At 42.4% G+C, this 22,359-nt stretch overlaps 1 protein-coding gene across 1 annotated transcript in view; it reads left to right on the top strand.

Moving 5' to 3' along the window:
* The window catches only part of LOC139931375 (kin of IRRE-like protein 3), a 78,717-nt gene extending 62,616 nt beyond the window's left edge, over nucleotides 1-16,101 (top strand). The window contains exons 7-16 of the mRNA XM_071924865.1: nucleotides 442-590; nucleotides 986-1,113; nucleotides 2,261-2,387; nucleotides 5,012-5,112; nucleotides 6,485-6,683; nucleotides 8,020-8,127; nucleotides 9,233-9,301; nucleotides 11,343-11,452; nucleotides 11,638-11,724; nucleotides 15,625-16,101. Of these exons, the coding sequence (XP_071780966.1) occupies nucleotides 442-590; nucleotides 986-1,113; nucleotides 2,261-2,387; nucleotides 5,012-5,112; nucleotides 6,485-6,683; nucleotides 8,020-8,127; nucleotides 9,233-9,301; nucleotides 11,343-11,452; nucleotides 11,638-11,724; nucleotides 15,625-16,101 (1,555 nt within the window). The remainder of the gene's footprint in view (nucleotides 1-441; nucleotides 591-985; nucleotides 1,114-2,260; nucleotides 2,388-5,011; nucleotides 5,113-6,484; nucleotides 6,684-8,019; nucleotides 8,128-9,232; nucleotides 9,302-11,342; nucleotides 11,453-11,637; nucleotides 11,725-15,624) is intronic.
* Nucleotides 16,102-22,359: the final 6,258 nt, after the last annotated feature.

Below are 22,359 nucleotides of genomic sequence, written 5' to 3'. Positions count from 1 at the left end.
TGTACTGTAGATAAGATTCTTTCTTGAAACTGTGTGTAGGACAACCTTTAAAGATGTAGTCAGCTGCACTTTGCTGTTTGCTATTTCTTAACTAGATTCTCCAATAAATGCTTTGTAATCTTGAGAGAAAAACCTGCGTATGTATAAAAGTTGCATTTGCAGACCATGTCGTGTGTTTTTTAAATTGTCAGCTCAAGTTTGTACATGTATTTAATAACAATGTACTAATTTGGGTCTGATACATTAAGTTTGCATTTGTCACAAATTCTGAAACGATCCACAGAACCCAGAATCTGTAAGAAACATGTTTCCCATTGCATGTTGAGAACACAGCTGGCCCTCAATAAAGCACAACTTCAGTTGATTGTCAAAAAATAGAGGCTGCTGGTTCATTTGTCTAACCCACATACATTTTTGTCTTGTGATGTGACCCATTTCCAGGTGGGCCAAGGGGGGCAACGTGATCCCAGAGGTGGTGGGCGACACCTACGAGGTGATTGTGGATCACTCCTTCTACACTGAGCCCGTGTCCTGCGAGGTCACCAACGCCCTGGGCAACACCAACATCAGCAGGAACGTGGACGTCTACTGTGAGCGTTTCCTCAGACTCAATCAATCAAACACCTGCGCACAGATGACATGAGATATCTGCTGCGTTCATTTCATATCGGAAGATGGCATGTTGTTTAACATCAACCATAAACCGCAGCAGAAATTGCTTGCTTTTGGCCATTAGAGTTGTTTGTATTAGTGTGAATGTAACTGATCATTTTGATTAGGCTGAGGCTGACGAGAAGGCTTTTTTCCCAGCATTTACAGCAAATCCCATACAAAATGAACACAGTTATAGAGTTTAAAGGCACAATATCCCATGGTACATAAAAGAAAAGAATGCATCATCCAGCTTTCATACTGATCATTTATACATGAACCATATCTGCCATACCATTTCAAAATCTACTGTCTCTGTGTTGTTGTCTTGCAGTCGGGCCCAGGATGGCAGCGGAGCCCCAGTCCCTGCAGGTGGACCTGGGGTCTGATGCGGTCTTCAACTGCGCATGGACGGGAAATCCCTCCCTCACCATTGTGTGGATGAAGCGCGGCTCAGGAGTGGTATGCATTATTCACCCACACATGACCTCCACATTGCATTCAGACGCAATATTCCATCGCGAGCATTTCTCCAGCGCATCGATGCGGTCTTCTTCGGCAAAGTGAGCTTCACTTGTTCAAAGTTATCCCCCGCACCGCCGCCTCGGCAAAAAGGGGTGGATTATAAAATAGATGCAGCGAATTACTTCCCCCATGTATTGCATTACTTTTCAAGATTCAATTCTATTCAATTCGCTCTCGGTGTGCTCAGGATAGAAACAAGACAGGACATCAGGTATATATATAGGCTGCTCATACCCCCATTCAAAACCCATTTCCAGCAATAAATACACAAATCAGCCAGTCAAGGCCAGTTACTAGACCTACAGAAGTGCTAATAATGTAAAATCAACAAAATATAATAAAGTGCTAGAGCCAGAACTATTCATTTGTTCAGTTTTTTGTTACGTTTGGCTGATGTCCTATGAGAAGTAACTTGCCTATAATAATCCTAATCATAAGAGTTTTGCATTAGCCTTCCCAAACATGCTATGTTATATTATGCACCTGACGGAAACGCTAAAATGAAAGGACAATGTTGAAAACATTTGAAAGAGCAGCTCCAATAGTCATGCAGCTCATCAGACAAACCCAGCTATCCTTGGACTATCAAAATATGCCATGATAGATTTCCAACAATCTTAATTTCTTGGAAAATAATTAATTCTGTTTGTCGTTTTTCAATTTTGAGCCCGTCTCCAATGATGTTTTATTTCAAGGTAGGCTACACAGAGCGTGCACGGCTCTCCCTGAAGGCTAAAAAAAACAAAAACACATAGAAGCTCGCCTAGATGAAAAGGTTCTAATAAAGCGCCCAGAATAAAAAACAGTTTTCAGCACAGTGCATTTCTATTCGCTTTGAATGACATGAAACATACCAATAAAAACATAAAGAAGACAAAACCGAACCAAAATTGACAAAATTCCTGAGCTTGTCCCTTCTTTCGCTCCGTACGCTGTGTAACATCATTAACACATTTTTTTCCCCGGCGTTCCGCATGCCGCCTAAGTGCCGCTATCCTTTCGGGGTCAGTGTAATTGGTGTTCGGCTCGACGGGAACGACCAGCGTCTCCTCTGACCTTTGAATCCATTTCCCTCAACACATAGGTGCTCAGCAACAAGAACACTCTGACACTGAAAGCGGTGAAGCAGGAGGATGCCGGGAAGTATGTGTGCCGGGCTGTCGTCCCCAGAGTCGGCGCCGGGGAGAAGGAGGTGTCGCTCACTGTGAATGGTAAGCACAGCGGTGTGGCCCGCGCCGAATGCGAATGGGCCGCTCTGTCCACACTGCACTTGATCCGGACTAAATGTTAAGCAGAGGAAGAAGCCTTTTATGAATAACAGATGCTCGCTCCGCGCCCTGGAACAAATGACTTTTGATGAGCTGAGGAGGGGGAAAAAAATTTGGCCTTTCAAACAGTCAGAACCTCCGTTGAGGTCAAATTTTAAAGGGGGGGGGGGATTTTGGCATCAAAATGACTTAGAGCCTTCCAGTCATCACTCAGGGAAAAAAAAAGTCCCTTATGCCCGCTTTGGGATTAAAAAATTTACCGGGATGATGTTGTGTGAATGCCGGTGCAAATCCGATTTTCTTGTTCTCCTTTGAAAAGCTAACTGTTCTACCTGAAAAGTTGTGAAAAGTTGTGAAAATGAATAATGTATTGTATCTGTGTTTGAAAGAAGTAGATTTAAAGTAACAATCTGCATCATCTTCATATAAATAAATGTCCATTTTGCTAGCCAGTTTATGAGAGTTTTTACATTCACGGTTCTAAACACGGGTAGCTCGTTCCTGGAAAAATTAAGGAATGAAAAGGAAAAAGACGTCACAGTCCCGCCCACACAGTTTGATTGACAGCTGATCTCTGGGAAGTGCAGTGCAGAAACATCACAGCAATGAGTGCTGAGCAACAAAGATGGGGACAAAAAAAAAAAAGAAAAAAAAAGAGAAAAGTTAATTCACTAGCTTCAGCAGGTTAGGACTTAAAATTGTATTAGCTGCCCTACAAATTACTTCTGCAGGCAAAACCGAACAGGTCAAATGTTATGGAAAGTTAATAATGCATTATTACATTGATTTCTAATGGTCAAATCCCGCTCCCTTATCTCAGCCCCGTGATTGCCAGCGAATGTAAAATGAAAAATGATTGCAACCTTTTTGAATTAATCAGTACATAGCAAACACATGGACAGCTGTTTAGTACAAAGTCTCTGCAAGGTCACCGGGTCAACAGCCAACATTTTGACAAGCTCCTCAGTAGCAGCTCACTTTCTGCAGGCAGGGAGGGTACCATAGAATTCACTGCACAATATTCAGGTGGGCAAGTGGCATCGACGGTGTTTCTCAAACTAAAAATGAGGAGTATTTTTCTGCAGTGGAATTAAAACATGTCAAACCATTCTGCAGGAATTAGTTTCAAATGCTACTGGCTATGTTTCCTTGTCAAAAGTCTTCTCAAGTCCCAGCGAAGTACTTTAGGTGGAACAAAGAACTGGAGGCTCGCAGGTTAGCCCAGCCGAGCCTGTAAAATCCATTTCAGGTCCTGAGGAAAATCAGGTCCCCAGACAAAAATATTAAAAAGCGGTGACAGTGGCGTCATCCGAGCGACCGAGCCCAGACGAAAAGCGACTTTGCGCAGGAACAAAAAGTCTAAGGAGGGTAATTATCTTTGGAGAGGCAGCGGTGCACAGAAGACGATCGTACAATGCAATTAGTCATATCCCCCCCCCCCCCTTAACTCCACCTCTCCTACTCCACGACTCCCACTGTTTCTTTCTATCTGTGTTGTTTGTGTAAACGGTGACAGGCCAGGCCCTGGGGTCTCCTCTGAGGATAAAAAAAAAAAACACGGAGCGCAGTTGAAAGGAGAGAAAAGGAAATATTTGATTTCTCATGGTCAGCGGTTCTTCAATTTGCGAGAGCCTCTCGAGTGTCGGGGCTGTCACTGCGCGTCGCAGCGCAGGAGCCAAATGTCAGGCCATTGCAGAGAGTCTCAATCTCGTCCGAACAGCGGTGGTAGGGAACTTGCTGGGGTGACGGGCATGGAAACAATGTCGATTCTAAAACCTCTTATCTGATCCTGGAGCCCCTACTCCCCCTCTTTCCCCCTTGCTCTTCCTCCTGTCGTCGTTTTAGGCTTCTGTCCATTATTGAATAGATAGTTGATGGCCTGCACTACATTGAAAACCTGTAAAAATGCCAAAATTGAAGTTGAGACGACAAGAAAATATGTGTTCCCATCCCTTCAAAGCGTTTTCCAAAGCTGTTTTAATATGAAATTTTACCATGCCATAGTATCACATTGTGAAAATCTGGTTCTGGATTTGGGTTGTCTCTATTCATCCAATGCTTGCTGGGAAAAAGGTGAATTCTGATCATCACAAGGCAAAAGAACCACTAATAGAAACCAAAATCAATTATATTTTCAGTAAAGAAAAGCATTAATTCATGCTTTCTCCCCCCCTTCAATGACCCTACCTTCATATAACTTACAATGCATCACTTTGATACTGCTTAGTAAGATGTATACTATAAATTTAGATCATAAAGATTTATATCGGCCTATAAAAGGTGTGTGAACTCTATTCTGTAAATAAAAAGATGGGTATATTGAGTTTAGGTAGGTTCATCCCCACATCTACCCCAGCAAAACAAATTAAAATCAGCAAATGAATAATGTCACCGAGTTTTTTTTTTTTTTTTTTGTACTGTAAATATGATGTGAGCGTGCCTCTGCCCTTGGTGCTGCCCCTCCCGGAGCAGTTAATGCATGCGCTGTGATCGCCAGGAAGATGTATGGCCAAGTTTTTTTTTTATTGTGATGATTGAGTGTTTCTGCCTTGGCTGTGCCTCCACAGGTCCTCCCACTATCTCCAGCACCCAGACCCAGCAGGCGCTCTACGGGGAGAAGGGTCAGATCAAGTGCTTCATCCGCAGCACCCCGCCCCCCGACCGCATCGTGAGTCGCTGCACCCCTCCGCTGCCTCTCACTCATTCATTTCAGCATGCGAGAGATAGTCCAAAAAAGTCCCTGTTCTAGGAAGGAAGAATCAGGAGAGGACATGATTGTCACAGATCAACATAGCCCATCATAACCTTTAACTCTCATGTTTAAAACGTAAAAAATGTAATGTAATAAATGATGGATAATGTAATAATTGGTCAAAATGTACTGGAATGTCTCTCTAAATGGGTTGAAAATTTAATAAAACCTGCTCCTGCAATAAATAGATAATATAATAATAGCTTCAGACTGATATTGTAATAATGAAACAAGAGCCCCCTTTTTTAATGCCAAAAAAACGGCAGGTAATGTAATAATGTATGACATTATCAAGAAATATCAGTCTGAAGATGTTATTACAATATCCAACAATTTTTATTGCATTTTTGACTCATTTAGAGGGACACTTTATTACATTATCAGTTGCTACAAGCCTTAAAATGCATGGTGAGCTCATATTCAACTGTCACACATTGTCAGTGCATGTATACTAAAGCTCAGACAATACATTTCTGACTGGGAAAAACATTAACCCAACAAAAGCAGGAGGTACCAGAAAAAGGTCATACTGCACAACATACATAAGGATTTAGCTCTTCAGTGAATCTTAAAATAAATCAACTCAACTTAAAATTACATGGCAGCCAAGTGACTATTTTTTATGTTGAAGCAGCTTACAGTTCTTTACAGTAGTGAGCGGCAAAGGAGTTGAAGTGTGGGACTAATAGGGGTAACCAGGCTCTGTCCAACAGGTAGAACACCATTTAAAGCATAGAAACATGAGCCATTGATAATTACACTGTCAGTCAACCCCAGAGTCTGGCCAATAGCTATTAAAACTTGGTAACATGAACCGATAGGTTGAGGAAATTTAAGTTCACATCTGGATAACACCTAGAAAATTTAAATATGGCTACACAGGAGTAAAAAAAAGTGCCTCTTGAGAAGGAAAAGGTGATTTAATTTCATTTGCACTGCGCTAGATGACACTGAAGAAGTGTTCAGCGAATGCCATTGAACACTGGTAACACTTTGCTTACAGTGGTGCTCATAAGGCATTATAAGGCATCATTAGTGCATTAAAAGCACATTGTGCATGAAATTATTATAGTCAGTGTATGATACACTATGCAAAAAAAGGGGTAAAGTTAATTATTTATGGTGCAACTGTATAGTGATTGACATGAAATTAAATTGAATGTAACTTTCTGATGTTTGCCTGATAATTAAGAAAAGTGATGATTAGTATTGGATTGACAGTCTGTTTGGAATGCATCACAATGCACTTCAAGTCAAGTGTTACCCTCCCATGCTCCCCGCCCCTCAGGCCTGGTCCTGGAAGGAGACGGTCCTGGAGTCCGGGACGTCTGGGCGCTACACCGTGGAGACGGTCAGCACAGAGGAGGGGGTCATCTCCACGCTGACCATGAGCAACATCGTCCCCGCCGACTTCCAGACCATCTACAACTGCACCGCCTGGAACAGCTTCGGCTCCGACACCGAGATCATACGCCTCAAAGAGCAAGGTGAGCACACTGACAGGAGACACCCTCTGTTTATGTGAGTTATAGGTCTTCTGGAAAGGCAGCGACTGTGTGTGTGTGTGTGTGTGTGTGCCTGTAGCCATGAGAAATGCAATCATATATCAGGCACGTCTTGAAAATTTGATCAATCTTCATTAAGGTTCGACCGGTTTTTCAAAGCCGATTCTGACACCCATATTTTTGGATTGAAGCTGCCAATAGCCAATATTTTGTGCCGATATTCAGTATCTTTAGAATTTACCATTTTTATTCCAAAACTTTACAAGTATTTAGTGCTTTCCCCATAAATGTATCCTTGTCAGAGTGGAAAAAGCATCTGAAACAGCATTTAGACCATCACAGGACACTATAACTCTACACTTGCCATAGACAACCAGTGTAATATTGATCACTAACAAGTTACATCATATCCATCATATCAGAGATAGACGACACTGACTGTCCGATATTTAATAAAAGGCCCATATTGGTGCCATATGTTGGCCAGCCGTCTAACCCTAATCTGCACTGTTTATGTCCACCTGTTACTCACTGTATTGATGCGGATATAAATAAGTGTGTGTGTGGTGGGGTGAGAGAGAAAGGGCGACTGGATGAGATAAAGGAAAGAGAGAGAAGAGAGGTTAACTCCTGGAGGTAATGTATCTTTTACCTGGGAGAGTTTAAGAATATTGCGGAGATAACTGGCGGCGCGAGGGCAGCGACTCTGTGATAAACCTCTTTACTCGGGGAAAGGTCATCCAGCTCCATCTGTGAAACTCACACGTTCTGCAGCTAGGTGCAATCGCACCTTCCAATTACAATCTCACTTGCATACGAGCTCTTTGATATCTATTATTCCACGTCTTCTGATATTCTTCTTCTCCTCTGTTATTGATAAGGAAGCTCAAAACTATTATGCTTTCGACATTTAACGATCGAATTCGTTTTTTTTTCTGTTTTTTTCCCGGCATCGCTTCCGAATCTCGACCCGACCAAAGAGGGTCGAGCTCTAACTCGCATCTTCAAAACGCCGCACTTGAATTATATTTCCTGACAAGCCTGTCAAACCCACTTAAGGATACACAATTTCCAGCTGGAGGCCTTCCAGGGCTCCTATCATGATATCCGTGGAATGATATCAAGAAAAAGCTTGGCAGAGGCCCGCGTGTTGATGGTAATGGTTCTTAGCCTGTAAAGAGTAAACACGAGCCTCATAAATAATGAAAGAAATTATGTTTGTGTGAGCGTGTGTGTGTGTGTGTGTGTGAAATAGCAGGAAAAGGAGGGAGTAGCAAAAGCGGACTCCCTCTGAAACGTTCCCCCTGTGTTTCCTCAGAGACGCTGCGGCTGGCTGTCATCATCGGCGTGGCAGTGGGGGCCTTCCTCGCCCTCACCGTGCTCATGGGGACTTTAGGCGCCTTCTGCTGCGCCCGATTCCAGAGAAGTAAGATCCCGCCGAGTTTAAGGCTCTGGGCCAGACAAAAGAGAAGAGGTTTTTTTTCATACTGTAGTAGTGTTTTGGTGAATGAGTTTTTACTGTTTATTCACGTTATTCACATATTTGATTTATGTCATACTCAGGGTAGGAAATCCTACCCAGAAGACAGCAAAGCTAATGCAAACTCAACTGAAACCCGCTTGTTTCAACATGAGAGAATGTCTTCTTTGCATTGCTGCCACCCAGTGCTTCATAAGACATTGTACCTTTTATGCATACAGCCTGAAAATGCATACATAATGTGACGTGGCCATGATAAAAATCCATGATGGATTTGCATAATCAATTTCGTCAAACAAGTCGACTAATTGTTGCAGCCCTCGTCCAAATCAAAGGTTACAGCAACTGGACTGAAGGGAACATCCATGATGTTGATCCATAGCGTTAGCTAATGTTAGCAGTCAGCTGCTTCACGCTGTTAACGTCATAATTATCTCCAAACCAACTAGGCTGAATTCTTAATAACTGTCAGTATGAACAGTCTTTCTCGTTCGTATCAGTATGCTAACATTATGTTTCATATTCTTGTGTTTCTTTGACACTCAAGTTGTTTAGATTAACTTTGTCTGTTAACCTTTTCGCTAGTTAAAACTATCCGTTGGCTACAAATAACACAATTCGACATAGTTGGCTTGAAGATAAATGTAGCATAATATATAATGAAGTAGCTGACTGCTAACATTAGCTAATGTTATGGATCAACAGCATGAATTTTCCTTCAGTCCAGTCTAGCCTTTTATTTGGACCTTCGTGGGCAATTTGGCCTCCGGCTCTGCTCGTCTCTTGAGGATTTCAAAGGATAATTGTGGTGTGTATTTTTACAGTTTATGTCCAAAGACCAATTGAGTTTGCCATTGTTGCATCACTGTCTTCAGGGCAGGTCTTCCCACCCTGCGTGTGACATAAATCACTATGAAATGTGCTGTTACATAGAGGTTGGTGGTCTAGTAGCTCTTACATGACACCCTGCCATTGGAGTAGAATGGGGAAATTAGACAGATTTTGTGTTAGAGATAGTTGCTGTTAACTGTTTTTTTGCTGTTTTCCACAGAGGATGTCCATCTGGTCATGTCGTCTTTGCCGGTGTCCCTTTCGCGACAGAGAGATATAAAAACAGAGAGTAAGGCCCTTAACAAATAATCAGTCATTTTACTCAGCACACAGCATTGCACCCATTATACTATCATCAGTGTTGGTGATTCATTTTGCTGCCTTTATCCCCTCTATAGCACCTTAACACCATAGTATCCCTTACATACCTAATTTGCCCACAGGGAATAATCTCAATGCTTACAGTACTTCTGCCTTTGGTAAAGTACGCCTACTATAAATACATGCAATTGTGACAAAGATAAAAATTCTACCATGAGATTAAATGGCATGTAAATCACCTGCAGCCTACAGGCTCTATAGATCAAGTTTGGTTGTCAATTATAGCAGATGGATTGTAGCTAAAAAATAGTGATGAACATGTCAGATACAACAACACATGTTAGACAAAGGTGGCAACATGTACTGTGAACACCTTTAGATGTAGTAATCAAAGTACTGTCCCCTCCAATATGGCATGCATCACTTTGAATTAGGAATTATATCCCGAAGATTTGTTCTATTGTGTTCATGACTATATTCACCCGGGGCTATAAAGCTAGATTTGAGTGTGGTGCTGTTGCAAGCATTGTTATTGTGGTATATAACCATTGTTATTGTGGTATAGTTACAGTTGTTTGCGACATTTGATAGACAGTGATTACAATTATGCATTCAACTGTACCTAAATACTGTATATTGTGGTTAGGCCAATAGGCTGAATGAGACACAAAAGAAAAAGTTTCACAGGAAAATCTCCATTTCAGACATTTAATTAGTGGTTATTTGTGGTATGAATTAATGGATCGCCTTTTGAATTTTGTATTTTTCTGTAATGAAATATTATTTATTAAACAGCCAGGGCAACTGCTTGGAGAGGCCCGAGGCAATTAGGTTGTTGGTCTCTCTTGCATAGTTGAAATATATAATGAGACCACTTATGGAATAAATACTTGATGGCTGATCTTGCCCGAGTGAAAAAACTGATAACTCTATGGCATTATTCTGGATTGCATAAAATATAATCAGACAACAGAGACATTGCCAGGCTGCCCACAATGACTGGGGTCAGTCCTCGTTATTTAAATCACACATGCAATGCTACTACTGTTGATGACTGGTTTTTCAAGTGTACCATACATTGTTGAAGTTGCAGAAAATAAGTTGGAGAACACCAAAACTTAACAAACACCAGGACTAAATGAAGAATGGGATCTCAATTATTTCTCCAGAAAATGTTCAAATATTGATTTATCCATACCAGACCTATAAAACCATGAGCCAGCTTTACTGCAGTGTAAGGGATAATACCTTGTGAGATGTTCGTGAAACAGTTAAATGAATGATACGGAGGCAAAGATTAAAACCTTTAAAGCACACCCCAGATGTTATTAAAAATATAGTGTTCATTCATCTGTTCTCAGATATAATGTTATTTGGGCTTTGTTTGGCTGCTTAAACTTCAGGAGGAGTAGTTGTTTTGCAACTTTATGATACCGCTCTAACCTCCCTACCTGTTGATGACATCCAGCGCTTGGAGAGCACTCCCAGACTAAAAATGTTTGTCTAGTCTTTTCTAATAAAAAACTTCAGTACTCTATAGAGAGTTTCAAAAAGTAAGTAAATAGTTACACTCAAGGAATACTTTGCCAAAAGGAAAAAGGAGCTGCAGTAGGCGTAGAATCTCCTGCTGCCGCTATGAGCAAAAGACAACTAATCACTGGCAGGCCGGGCCATTTTATATTCATACTCTTAGCCCAGGCACGAGCAGCTGCATTATTAGATTGCACATACTGATCATGAGATTATGGGACAAGTGAGCGGGACAAAGATGGGATTTATTCAAGCGCTCAATGAGCAAGCTAAGGCCACATCAAAATAGATTGCAGGGAGTTTTGCGTATGCGTTGCACTCTTCATCACGCTCGTCGCGGTAAGATCTGAGGGAAGCTGTGGCTTTTGAAGCGGCCATGAGGGCATTAGCAGGGGGATACGGTGTGATACAGGGCCAACGCCTCTATCAGCCGCTGCCAATCAGTGGCATCACTCTCTCTCTCTCTCTCTCTCTTTTAGATCTCAAAGGAGTGGTCTCAGCAAAAAACGACATCCGGGTGGAGATTGTTCACAAGGATCACAATGCAGCGCGGGAGAGCGAGGAGCACACCACCATCAAGCAGATGATGGTGAGTGAATGCACTTTGACACGGACCTTCGTCATCAGCCAGTAGATGTTTGACAAATCAAAGCATGTCAAGGTTTTCTCATTGAGGGTTGGCACCCACACGACCGTCTTTGGTTCTTGCACTCATTTAACATCTACCAATGACCTAATGAAGACCCTGGGTACCGTTTTTGCTGTGTGATCCAGATTGACCGCAGCGAGTTCCAGCAGGAGCCTGTGCTGAAGCAGCTGGAGGTGCTCCAGGAGGAGGAGAAGGAGTTCCAGCACATCAAGGTGGGGGCGAAGGAGAAGAACATCCAGGGCAAATGGCAAACACTGGGAGGGGGGGGGGGTTTGGGGACCCAGGAGGGAACAGCGTGGCTCAAATTCAGAGAGCCCGTTTCCCCATTTCATTCGCAAGAGCAAAACACAGTGGCATGCTTCAATAAGAAATTTATGCATATCAGGCTACGGCGTAAACACAACCCCTGTTTCCCCCTTGTGGGAGCAAGTAGGAGTACATAAGCCTCGCAGAAGTGATAGCGCAACTGGGCTGTTCTCACATCACAGCAGGTTTCTGAGGCCTGTTCAGTCAAGTTATGCTGGGAAATTCAAATCTTTGGAGTCATTTCAGCTAATTTAATTTTCACTGTTTTCAGGAGCCATTTGTCACCAGTAATTCATTGCCACTGAAATGTACTATTTACTAAACAGCATCCAAGGCATCCAAGGAAGACTTTAGGGATAGCTGGTAGAATTCCAAGCACTTTTTACCATTTGCGCCTATTATTCAGTTCACCGCAACAGTACTTAACTCGAAACAATTTTACACAAACGGGTCACATGTAATGGTAAAATAAGTTCCCCAAAGGCTCGAAGCACAAGTGTCATAAACATGTTATTGTTCAAATCAGTAGTAGGTGAGTGGTACATACATATTCTCCCTGTCCAAAAAAAATCTCAAATTCAGTTGTCTTAAGAGCCTGCAGATTGGGACCTGCACACAGCAGAGGTAGACAGAGATTAATGGTTGTTTCTCACTAGTAATTTTCCTACTGAACTCTTTGGGAAAATTAGTCGGGAGAGATAACCATTAAGGTTATTTATGTCTATATTTCTTCATTAGCTCTGTAGCGGGAGCGTGATGATTTAAGTCCGGTTTGATAAGTCAGACCCTTATTATACTCATTTAGTCAACCATGTACTGCCTGCGAGTGATTTAAAGCTCAGCGTAGTCACATCTGAATCCTCACGAAGAAGCGCTCCAGCCAGTTTATTAGGGACGAGACTGGAGCTAATGAAGTTGTCTGCAATGAGCCCGGCCATGGTACCGTAATGTTGCGCTGCGTCGCACCCGCTTGCTTGTCTGATTCCTGACATTCTTCTTCAAACCCCCCCTAGTAATTGTCATGCACGGAGAGCCCAGAAAGGCCAGCCACTGCACACCGGCTTTCGCAATTACAATCACACTCACACTCCCCAAGTTGCTTAGGTCACTCATTTTGCCCATTTTAACATTCAATCAAACAGTAACCCAATCCCTAAATGTCCATCTGGCTGCTTTATATACCAAACCGTGGGCCAAGTGACTCTCTCATCATCGGAGCAATCCATTTACTTGAATGAGGTGGTATACCTAATTAACTGGCGTCTGAGTACATTTACAAACCACTTTTGAAATGAAGCCCAGCAATACACTTTGGTTCCCCCCCCCCCCACGTCTCTGGTTCTGGGAGACGGAGATAGGGGTTAGACGAGGCTAATGTTCGCAGTCATTTTAAAATCCGCAGGGTAGCTGCTATTTGTAAAAGCCCTTGGCATTGGTCCATAATCCAAGTTTCACCTCTAATTGCTATACAAGCCACAATCCTGTCCTCATCTATCCATGTTTTACTTCACTGCATCCTATTTTTCAATTCATTTCATCATTGGAAGTTTTACAGTCGGTGTCACGTAGGTGGGCGTCGAATTGCAGGAGTCCTGCACCACGCCGCCGTACCTACTCACTCCACAGGGCAGCGCAGTGTTACGAAACATAGCGCTTCCCTAGAGAAATCGGAATGTCTAACTGTTAAACCATGGGCCGATGCCAAAATGCAGAAATAGACATCGGCATGGAAAGCCGCGGAATGCCGGAATCATTAGGAACTGACCGGACACGCTGTTTTGGTTTAGATTTATGTAAAGGAGACATTTAGCCCTCTGAGACATTTCGCTTCTGCGGTTGCGGAGTCGACGCGAGCCTGTGAAGCCCGTGACACGGGGTCGCCGGCGGGTCGGCCGACGCGAGCGCCCGCGCCTCGTTGTGAGAGCGAGGGGATCACCAGGTTACGCTGCAACACTGGAGCTGAACAGAGTTATTTTTAAAGGCTGCACTGTTTTCCCAAGCGCCGATCCCTAACTCCATCATTTTGTGGGCAACTTTTAAAATTCACTCCGCTCACTCTATCATATGGCTCAAGAGGGAAAAGAATAGGGAACTAACATTTTCCTGTTATTTCTTTTTTTTCTTTACTTTCTCTTTAAAGAGGCTTTTTTCTAGTAATAGAGGTGCAATTTAGCAATAGATGTAGCAATTAGAGCTTCAGACAAGGCTATTCAGCCAAAGATAGGTCTGATTCTCAAATTCATGTAAACAGTTTTCATGTCCTGATGCCGGAGCCACGTATGTTTTAGTACCATTATTCTACTTTGAATAGACCACTCTCCCTCTAATCACTGTTTATTCTACTTTTGAATTCGGTACAGTTTAAAGAAAGTGCAAGGAACAGGGATTGAATGTCTATAAGATACAGAAAGAGAATGTTTGTTTTTTTGTTTCCAAAGCAGGTGGACCGCTTCTCGATTCAGTCTAATTTCCTCCCTGATAATAGCATTCTTATTTACTGAAAGGCAAGGTTGCTGTTTCAGTCTATTTAGCCCATTTACAAATTAATTCGCAGTTTTGGAAATTGACATTTCCGTGATGTTTTGTGCGCCTGAAAGGAAGATTACATTCATGGAGACGAAGGGATGAAGTGCAGCATGAAGGAGAATATAGGAGAATTCTGTGTTACACCTACATACTGTATAGGGCAAGAATATGTATCATAATTCTTTCAACATTCAATAATGCGACTATCTTTTTGGATACATAAAGTCTCAAGACTTTCTGTCAGGAGGCTTTCTGGCCATTCTTGTTCTGTTCATTCTTTTGAGCCCTTGAGCTCTCGCTTTTTTTTTTTTCCTGCGATGTGGATCTTCTCCATCTCCAAGGTCAAATGTGTCACGCACTAATATGTCCTCCTAGACATTTCTCACTATTCCACCCGATAATACGATTCCTTTCTATCATACGATCCCTATTACAGTTTTTTTTTCTTTTCTCTTCTTTTTTTGCAGTAGCCCCCAGCCACAAATGAATATAATCTACAGCCGTGACAGCAAAATTTTGCGGGTTTCTCCCCCCTCTTTTTTTTGAATGGCGGCAGGCATTGACTTGAACAGTTTATTTCAATGGCAATAATAGAGAGAGAGAGAGTGGGGAGAAGAGAGAGAAAATAACAGAAAATACGACGGGACAGAAAATAAATGTATCAACAATCCTGCAGTATATATGCTGCACAAATAGTGGATATTGCACATCATTAATTAACAGAATGGGCTTTCTGAGTCACAGGCAGATGACTCACACCACTAAAGCATGTTATCTGCTTTTTCATGTTGCACAAATTAGCCTGTTTATTAATTTCTCATATTCATCATCCCATTTTCTAATTAACGCCAGCTTGTCTACTTTTTGACCTTCAAGCGGGGAAAGTGAGAAAATGTACAGACAGCTGAGAAAACCGCACGACTTCTTGATTTGCAGTTGCATGTTTTCGGGTTTCAGAAATAGCTTTAGCCACATGAGGAATGATTTACTGTGAAGACTCAAACAGAAACTACTGTGCAAAAGTCGTAGGCACCCAAGATTTTTTATACGAATTTTGTCTTTGATGATTATTTATTTGTTTTCTGCATTAGTGTGTCAGTAGACTGCTCTTTATAGTATTTATTTCATTATTTTTGAAAGCATCTTTGCTATACAGATTTTTTTTTACAAGACTTTTGCACAGTGCTGTAGTTCCATTTTTGCTCACGCTTGTCTCTTAGCAACACTTGTAAGTAACGTGTCTTTTTTTTGCTTCTGCCGCATGTGTTCGCACATCACAGGACCCCACCAACGGTTACTACAGCGTCAACACCTTCAACGAGCACCACGCCACCCCCACCATGTCCCTGGCCACCAGCCAGACCGCCGACGTCGTCCGGAGCCCGCCCAGCGGCACCATGACCATGGGCAAGCAGCGGGTCCCCACCGGCATGTCCTTCACCAACATCTACAACACCCTCGGCGCCGGCCCCAACCGCCTGTACGACTACAGCCAGCGCTTCGTGCTGGGCATGGGCAGCAGCTCCATCGAACTGTGCGAGCGGGAGTTCCAGCGGAGCTCGCTCAGCGACTCCAGCTCCTTCATCGACACGCAGTGCGACAGCAGCGTCAGCAGCTACAGCAAGCAGGACGGCTACGTGCAGTTCGACAAGGACAGCAAGACCTCGGCCTCGTCCTCCTCCCACTACTCCCAGTCCTCGTCCCAGAACTCGGACCTTACCAGGCCTCTGCAAAAACGCATGCAGACCCACGTCTAACGCCTGGCTGGGGGAGAGCGGAGCGGGAAAGAGATGTTTCAAGGAAGTGTCTCGCCTACCTGGGGGAGATGTTTTTTTTTTTTAAATCTGCATTTGGGTTGGTATTCCGACAGAGGGACATGACACGGGTCGCGGATGCCAACTTCTGAAGCTACACGCGCTGATGAAACAGCCGGAATCAAAAAGCAACACCATAATCCAACTTGAAAAAGAGAAAAAAAAAAAAAATGAAATTCATGACAATCATTTGTCTGCTTTCTCCACTCATGAATCGACGACGAACACAGTGATTTGCTGCTGTAACCCATTTTGTTTCACTTCGCGGGCTGCCTTGACATTATGCACCTCTAGGTGCCAAATTATGGTTATGAGAAGATAAAAAAAAATAACAAGCAGCTTTTTTTATCACTGAGAAAACTCTGGGTGCTGTGTGTTCAGCTGCCCTTCTGGCATTTGAAGCACAGAGGGTATTGTTAAAAAACTGACGATGGCTTTTCGTGTACCTAATAAAGAAGCGGGAGAGGAGTATTGAAGCCTTGGAGGGAACAATGATGTGAGCTGGCACAGCAACAAGCTCTACTAGATGTCACTCATTACCTGTAGATCTGTTACCACCACACCTTGGCAACTTTTAATGCTTGCTGGATTACACTTTTTCTTGTACAATGTGCTGTATTTTGTTTTTCTTCTTTACTGGCTATTTTTCTTTTTCTTTTTTACTTTGTGAGAGATTTGGGTTTTTTTTGCCTTTTGCTGTATGCCTCGTGAAGGTTCATAATGAACCGGCAGATCACCAGTGAATGCATGGAGAAGCGGATGTGCCATCTTGTGCATCACACACAAGGTCGACATTGGGATGCTCTTGTTCAAGTCCACCTGCCGCTCCTTGAGGTATTTTAGGTTTCCCCTCCCCGAACGGACCTGATGATGTTTACAAGTGTAGCGTGGGTGCGGGTATTGAGATCTGTACTTTTCCCATTTAATGTGAGACACTTGCAGCTTGCGTGTGTGTGTACTGTATCTCTGGGAAGCACTTTTCCAGCTGCCAGAGCGGTTTCTCATTTCCATACTTGGCTGATATCGTGTTGTTTACACTAGAGCTCTGTAAAACCCAGCATTTTGTGTACTGTGATTTGACTACTGAATGACAAGGGGTGAAGATGAAGTAAGATTCTCGCCGTCTGACATTTCCGATCTTCCGGTGACTTTCATGCCCACTGTTTTAAGTGAGCCAAAGTGCTAAAGCTAGAGACAAAATGCTATAATTAGTTTGAAGCCTGACAATTAGATTGCTGCACTCAAGAACAATGACTGAAAAGGATGAACAAACACGTGTGCTTCGACTATAATCAGTTGGAGTACTACTATGAGGAAATTAAGATAAGCCTATCTGGAATGATTATGAGTGCCTGGGCTGTTTCAATAGGCCATCAGTCAAAGCAGCTATACAATAAAGTCATGCTACAACAAGCAAGTAGGATCCAAAGGGCAATCAGCCAATACAAATGGCAGACAACTCCGGTATGGCGCCATTGAGTAAGAGGAATAACATGGCTAACGATCGCTAGTGAGGGATTAAAAGGGTGTGAAGAAAGCACAAAGTGGTACATTGCATAGCTACTCATGTTCTACAACTGAATATAACTGAATAGCATGGGTTGATGTACTGTCATAACTAAGCACTTACAGATGTATTAGGCTCACTCTTACTGTGTAATAAAAATGAATCTCATCACTTGTCACGTTTGACAATCCTACCTTACTTTTTGGGATTTCTGTTGTGAACATGCATTACTGTACAGAAGGAAAGATTTTGTGCCAACATCGTGTTTTGATTAAAGAAAACTACAATATACCTCAATACCAGCTGATTACAAGCATTTTTTTTTTCCCTCTATGATGAAAGTCACAGATTTCTGAGTTGATTTGATTTGGGAATTAGAAACCTAAATGAGAAAAAGTCAATTCATGTATATTTTGTGATTTTAGATTTTTCTCTATGATGAAAGTCACAGATTTCTACATTGATTTGATTTAACTTGATTTGACTTGATGGGAATTAGAAACCTATATGATAAAAAGACAATCCATGTATATTTGAGGATTTTAGATTTTTCTCTATGATGTAAGTCACAGATTTCGGATTGGATCGGACTTGATTTGACTTGCTTTGGGAATTAGAAACCTACAACATAAAAAGACAATTCATGTATATTTGATGATGCCAAAGGTAAGCACCATTGTGGTCGTCGATGGAAGACAAAATAACTTGACATCCAACACATAACACAATAAAAACACAATCAAAAGATCATAAGATTAAGACCTGGAACTAGCTAAATTCTTCTCAATTTGGTCCAAAGCAATGTTCTCACTTCCTTTGGTCGGACAGTGTTCGATTTCCACAAACTGATACCAAAGAAGCAAAATGAGCTTTTCACATTGGGAATTCTGCTTGACTCAAAGCTTGCATGGGTATTGTAAGAATGTCGACTATGAAGCGGAGTAATCTGAGATTTCCTCTTGCCTCATTTTCAAAATTGCTTCAACAAGCTCTTCACGAAACACAGAGTTCTCTTCCACAAAGCACCAGTGACGTTGGAGTCTTTGTTTACACGCCGGTTCGACTTCTAGCTCACACCACCCTGAAATTTTGCACCTCTCCCCCTGCCGTTATCTTGTTTACCAGATGTTCCTTTGTGAGTCTGGATCCTGAAGATCAGCAGGTGGACAAACACGTACTTAAGAGAGGCTTTGTTGAGCTTCCAGTGTGCCAGCTCTAGCTTCTTGTATTTGATATAAAGAAACAACACAGCAAGAGTGAGGATATACAGTGCAGCTTAGCACACGTCGGAAAAAGACAGACTTTGACACGTAACTCAAAAACCCCTTCGTTGTTTGCGCTCGTCTTATCGTAGCTGAAATTTGGTTTATATTCCGCTGAAGTGATTAGAGTCAAACCTGTGCCACAGATACAGAAGATAGAAAAGTGTATTCCCAGGATTAGACTGAGTTTAGCCTCCGTTTGTCGACAAGTAACATCAGCGGCTCAAAGACAAAGTCTGAAGCTGGAGGGGAATTCTAGGAGGAAATATTAAAACGATATTTCATGACATTTTCATACCTGGACAGCCCATGTTTGTGGTTTACTGCTTAGGAACTTAGTACTAAAGACTATACAGTAGATGCCATAGGTAAGTCAATGATCACTTTATATCTTCTTCTTTGATAGGCAGTGATAGCGTCACTACTGAGGACACGGGAATGCTGTGATTGGACCATTTTCTGTCTGATTTGTAACCAATAATGTCAAAATGTCCCTTTAAATGAGTTGAAAATGTAATAAAAAAACATGAATGTAATACATTGTCAGACAATGTAATAAAATCTCCTGACCATGTTATTACATTATTGGGTTGTAAACTTTTTCAAACCGATAATGTAATAATAGTGACTAATAATGTAATAACTGGTAAGAATCAGTGGCAAGTCAAGGGAGAGTATGTGCAAAATGCAAGATTCAAATGAGAGATTTTTTTTTTTCTCTCACTTTTTATCCAACAGTGATCTGATCTTCACTAATACAAAGTTTATCTTATGCAAACACTAAAACTTTAATATTAGCATTCTTTTAATATCAGGGACACGACACAACACATTTGTGAGTCAGCTGACATCCAAACCATTGCTTTTTCATGATATGAAACTGCAAATCCGAGAAAAAAAAAAAAAAAGTGAAATGTACCTTTCTTCTAATCAAAGGGACAAAGTTTCGTACTCCAAAACCTCTTGTAACTCTTGAAAGAATACCAGTGAGATGTACTAAAAAAAAAAAAATGTGTTTGTGTTATGAAGTCTTACTCATTAAATCTAAGGCACAAATAGTTGGATTAACAATGTGACAGTCCCTGTGTTTTGGTTTGCTCCTGTTGGCACGCTCCTGCTTTTCAGAAAGAGGGAAACATAATTAGAGATAAGGCAAGAAACAAAAACAAATTTAGCAAGAAACCCATGTGTTGCTATGAGGAAAGTCTCCTGGAATGTGGCGACTGGTGGACCGAGGACTGGGAGTGTGAGGACTGAACGCAACTTCAACACATTTTGATTTCCTATGGTCATTCAATGCTTTATAGACAAGCTGCAGCATGTCAGAGTCGATCCTATTACAATATCGGTCAGGAGATTTTAGAACATTATCCGACAATTTATTACATTATCCGACAGTTATTGCATTATTGGCTGCCCCCGGTGCCTGCGTTGTGTACAGTGGTTACCGCGGCAACCGCTCAGCTGATGTCAAGAGGGAGAAAATGTCGACAGATGCGACATTACAGTTGATTCAACATGTACAAGTTTATGTAGACTGTGCAGGCAGAACTTGAAAATAAGTGGCACTTGACAACATGTAAAAAAAAAAACTTTTTAAAAAGCGACATAGACGAGGAAGCGATTGCAGGGCGGCTTTGGCATCAATATTTACATCGGGTAAATTCCTCGTTCCTTCCCTCGTTTGAGTGACATATCCGGCAGCCAATAACATTCAACGCTGAAAGGCTGAGCGCGTTCCCATTGGAGCATATTAGGAGGAAATGTGTGGACAGGAAGATGATGAAATCTCTCTACTGTAACTGAGAGGTATTGTATCTGCTGTGTTCTGATGAAGTGGGGTTATTCGCAGCACTCTATCTGAAAGCTGTGATATTCATGTGCGGTGTCTATTAGATTCCCTGTGCTTGCTTGAAAGCTGCCACTGACCCCTTCCTCCTCTCCCAGGGCCACCGGTGACTCATCCCAATATTTTTAAACAAAAGCCCCATCGATACCAGCCGGCCGGGGCAAACCGCTCGGAAATTTATTGCTCCACGATATTTGCTTTTCTATTAATTAATGAAAGGTTGAGGGCAGGCGGGGCTTTGGTCCAAGGGAAATCAACCGGTGACATTTCCTGCTTCCAGCCTTGAGGGGAAAGCAGGATGTGTTCCAAGTCCAAATAGGCTCAGGAGCCCCTCTCCTCCTGCCCTTTGCTCCGCACTGTTCATTTATTCATGCCTGGCTTGCCAAAAATATTCCCCCCCCCCCCCCCCTTTTGATTTTGATCTCGTGTTTAATAACGGCGATAATTGAGCCCCGTGCTAACTTGCCAAACTCTCACTATCTGCCAGACGGATAAATCTAAGTAATACGTACGACTACATATACTTTACTTTTTCTTTTAATTAGCTTGCTTCGTTAATGAGTTCTTGTCAGATGTCGGGCCGGATCGCGATGTGTGTTCTTCCCTTCCACGGTGAAGTCTGATGATATTCATGCTGGGTGTGCAGGGGGGATGTTATGATGGACTTTCATCGATCCGTCCCTCCCGCGCTTCGCCGAAGAGAGGCCCCCTTTCCGTCCCGTCCAATTGCCGGCAAAGTGTCTCTCCCGCTGCCGATCTCTTAAAAACACATGTATGGTGAGGAGAGAGAGAGAGAGAGAGAGAGAGAGAGAGAAGACGCGGCCGGTAATCGACGAGCGAACGCTCATTTAGAAGCCGTTCCTCGGCGAGAATCCTCTGAAGGGAGTAAACATCAAATAGACCCAGCTCATTATGCAGCAGAGCCTGGAGGTGAGGGAAGTGAACACACCGCGGTCGACACTTCTTGGTATAAATTGAAATTAATCACAGAAATTCGACTTTGTGTTTAGCAGTAGGTGCCTCTAAAAAAGGGAGGGGGGGGGGCATGCTTTTTGGTTTGGTACGCTGCCCTGGAAATTCTGGGAAATAAAAGTACGGAGTGTTGTGGATCATCTGTGGAAGTCAAAGTCAGATGAAATTGGTTTGAGAACACTAAAACTCACTTTTACTTTGCGGTGTCTTACAATAGAGGACAGGTAAAGAGAAATTCATTGTTGCCTGTTTTGATATCCGTTTTCTGGTTCACTGGTTGCTTTGATGGAGTGGGGAGAAAGTCTGGAAGAATGTTTTTGACTGTGCAATGAATGGATCTCACAACTTAGAATACTGTATTATTGCCTATTTAAAATAATAATAATAAGTAGGATTTTTACTGTCCCATAGCACAAAGAGACCATAATATATCTTGGCATATAAGCTTTTTCACTCCTCCACCTTTCCAGGAAGTAACATGGAGGAGGCGAGGGGAGGAATGGAGTGGAGGAGAGGAGAGGGCGAGGAAAAGTGGAGGCCATTTGGGACAGTTTATTTGCTGCTCTTGATCTGCTATTGATGAAGTGGCCCTATCATAAATGACATAGCCC

The sequence above is a fragment of the Centroberyx gerrardi genome, chromosome 11 (assembly GCF_048128805.1).
Source record: "Centroberyx gerrardi isolate f3 chromosome 11, fCenGer3.hap1.cur.20231027, whole genome shotgun sequence".
Classification (NCBI taxonomy): domain Eukaryota; kingdom Metazoa; phylum Chordata; class Actinopteri; order Beryciformes; family Berycidae; genus Centroberyx; species Centroberyx gerrardi.
The sequence above is the reverse complement of the archived record's forward strand: the minus strand, read 5'-3'. Positions and strand labels throughout refer to the sequence as shown.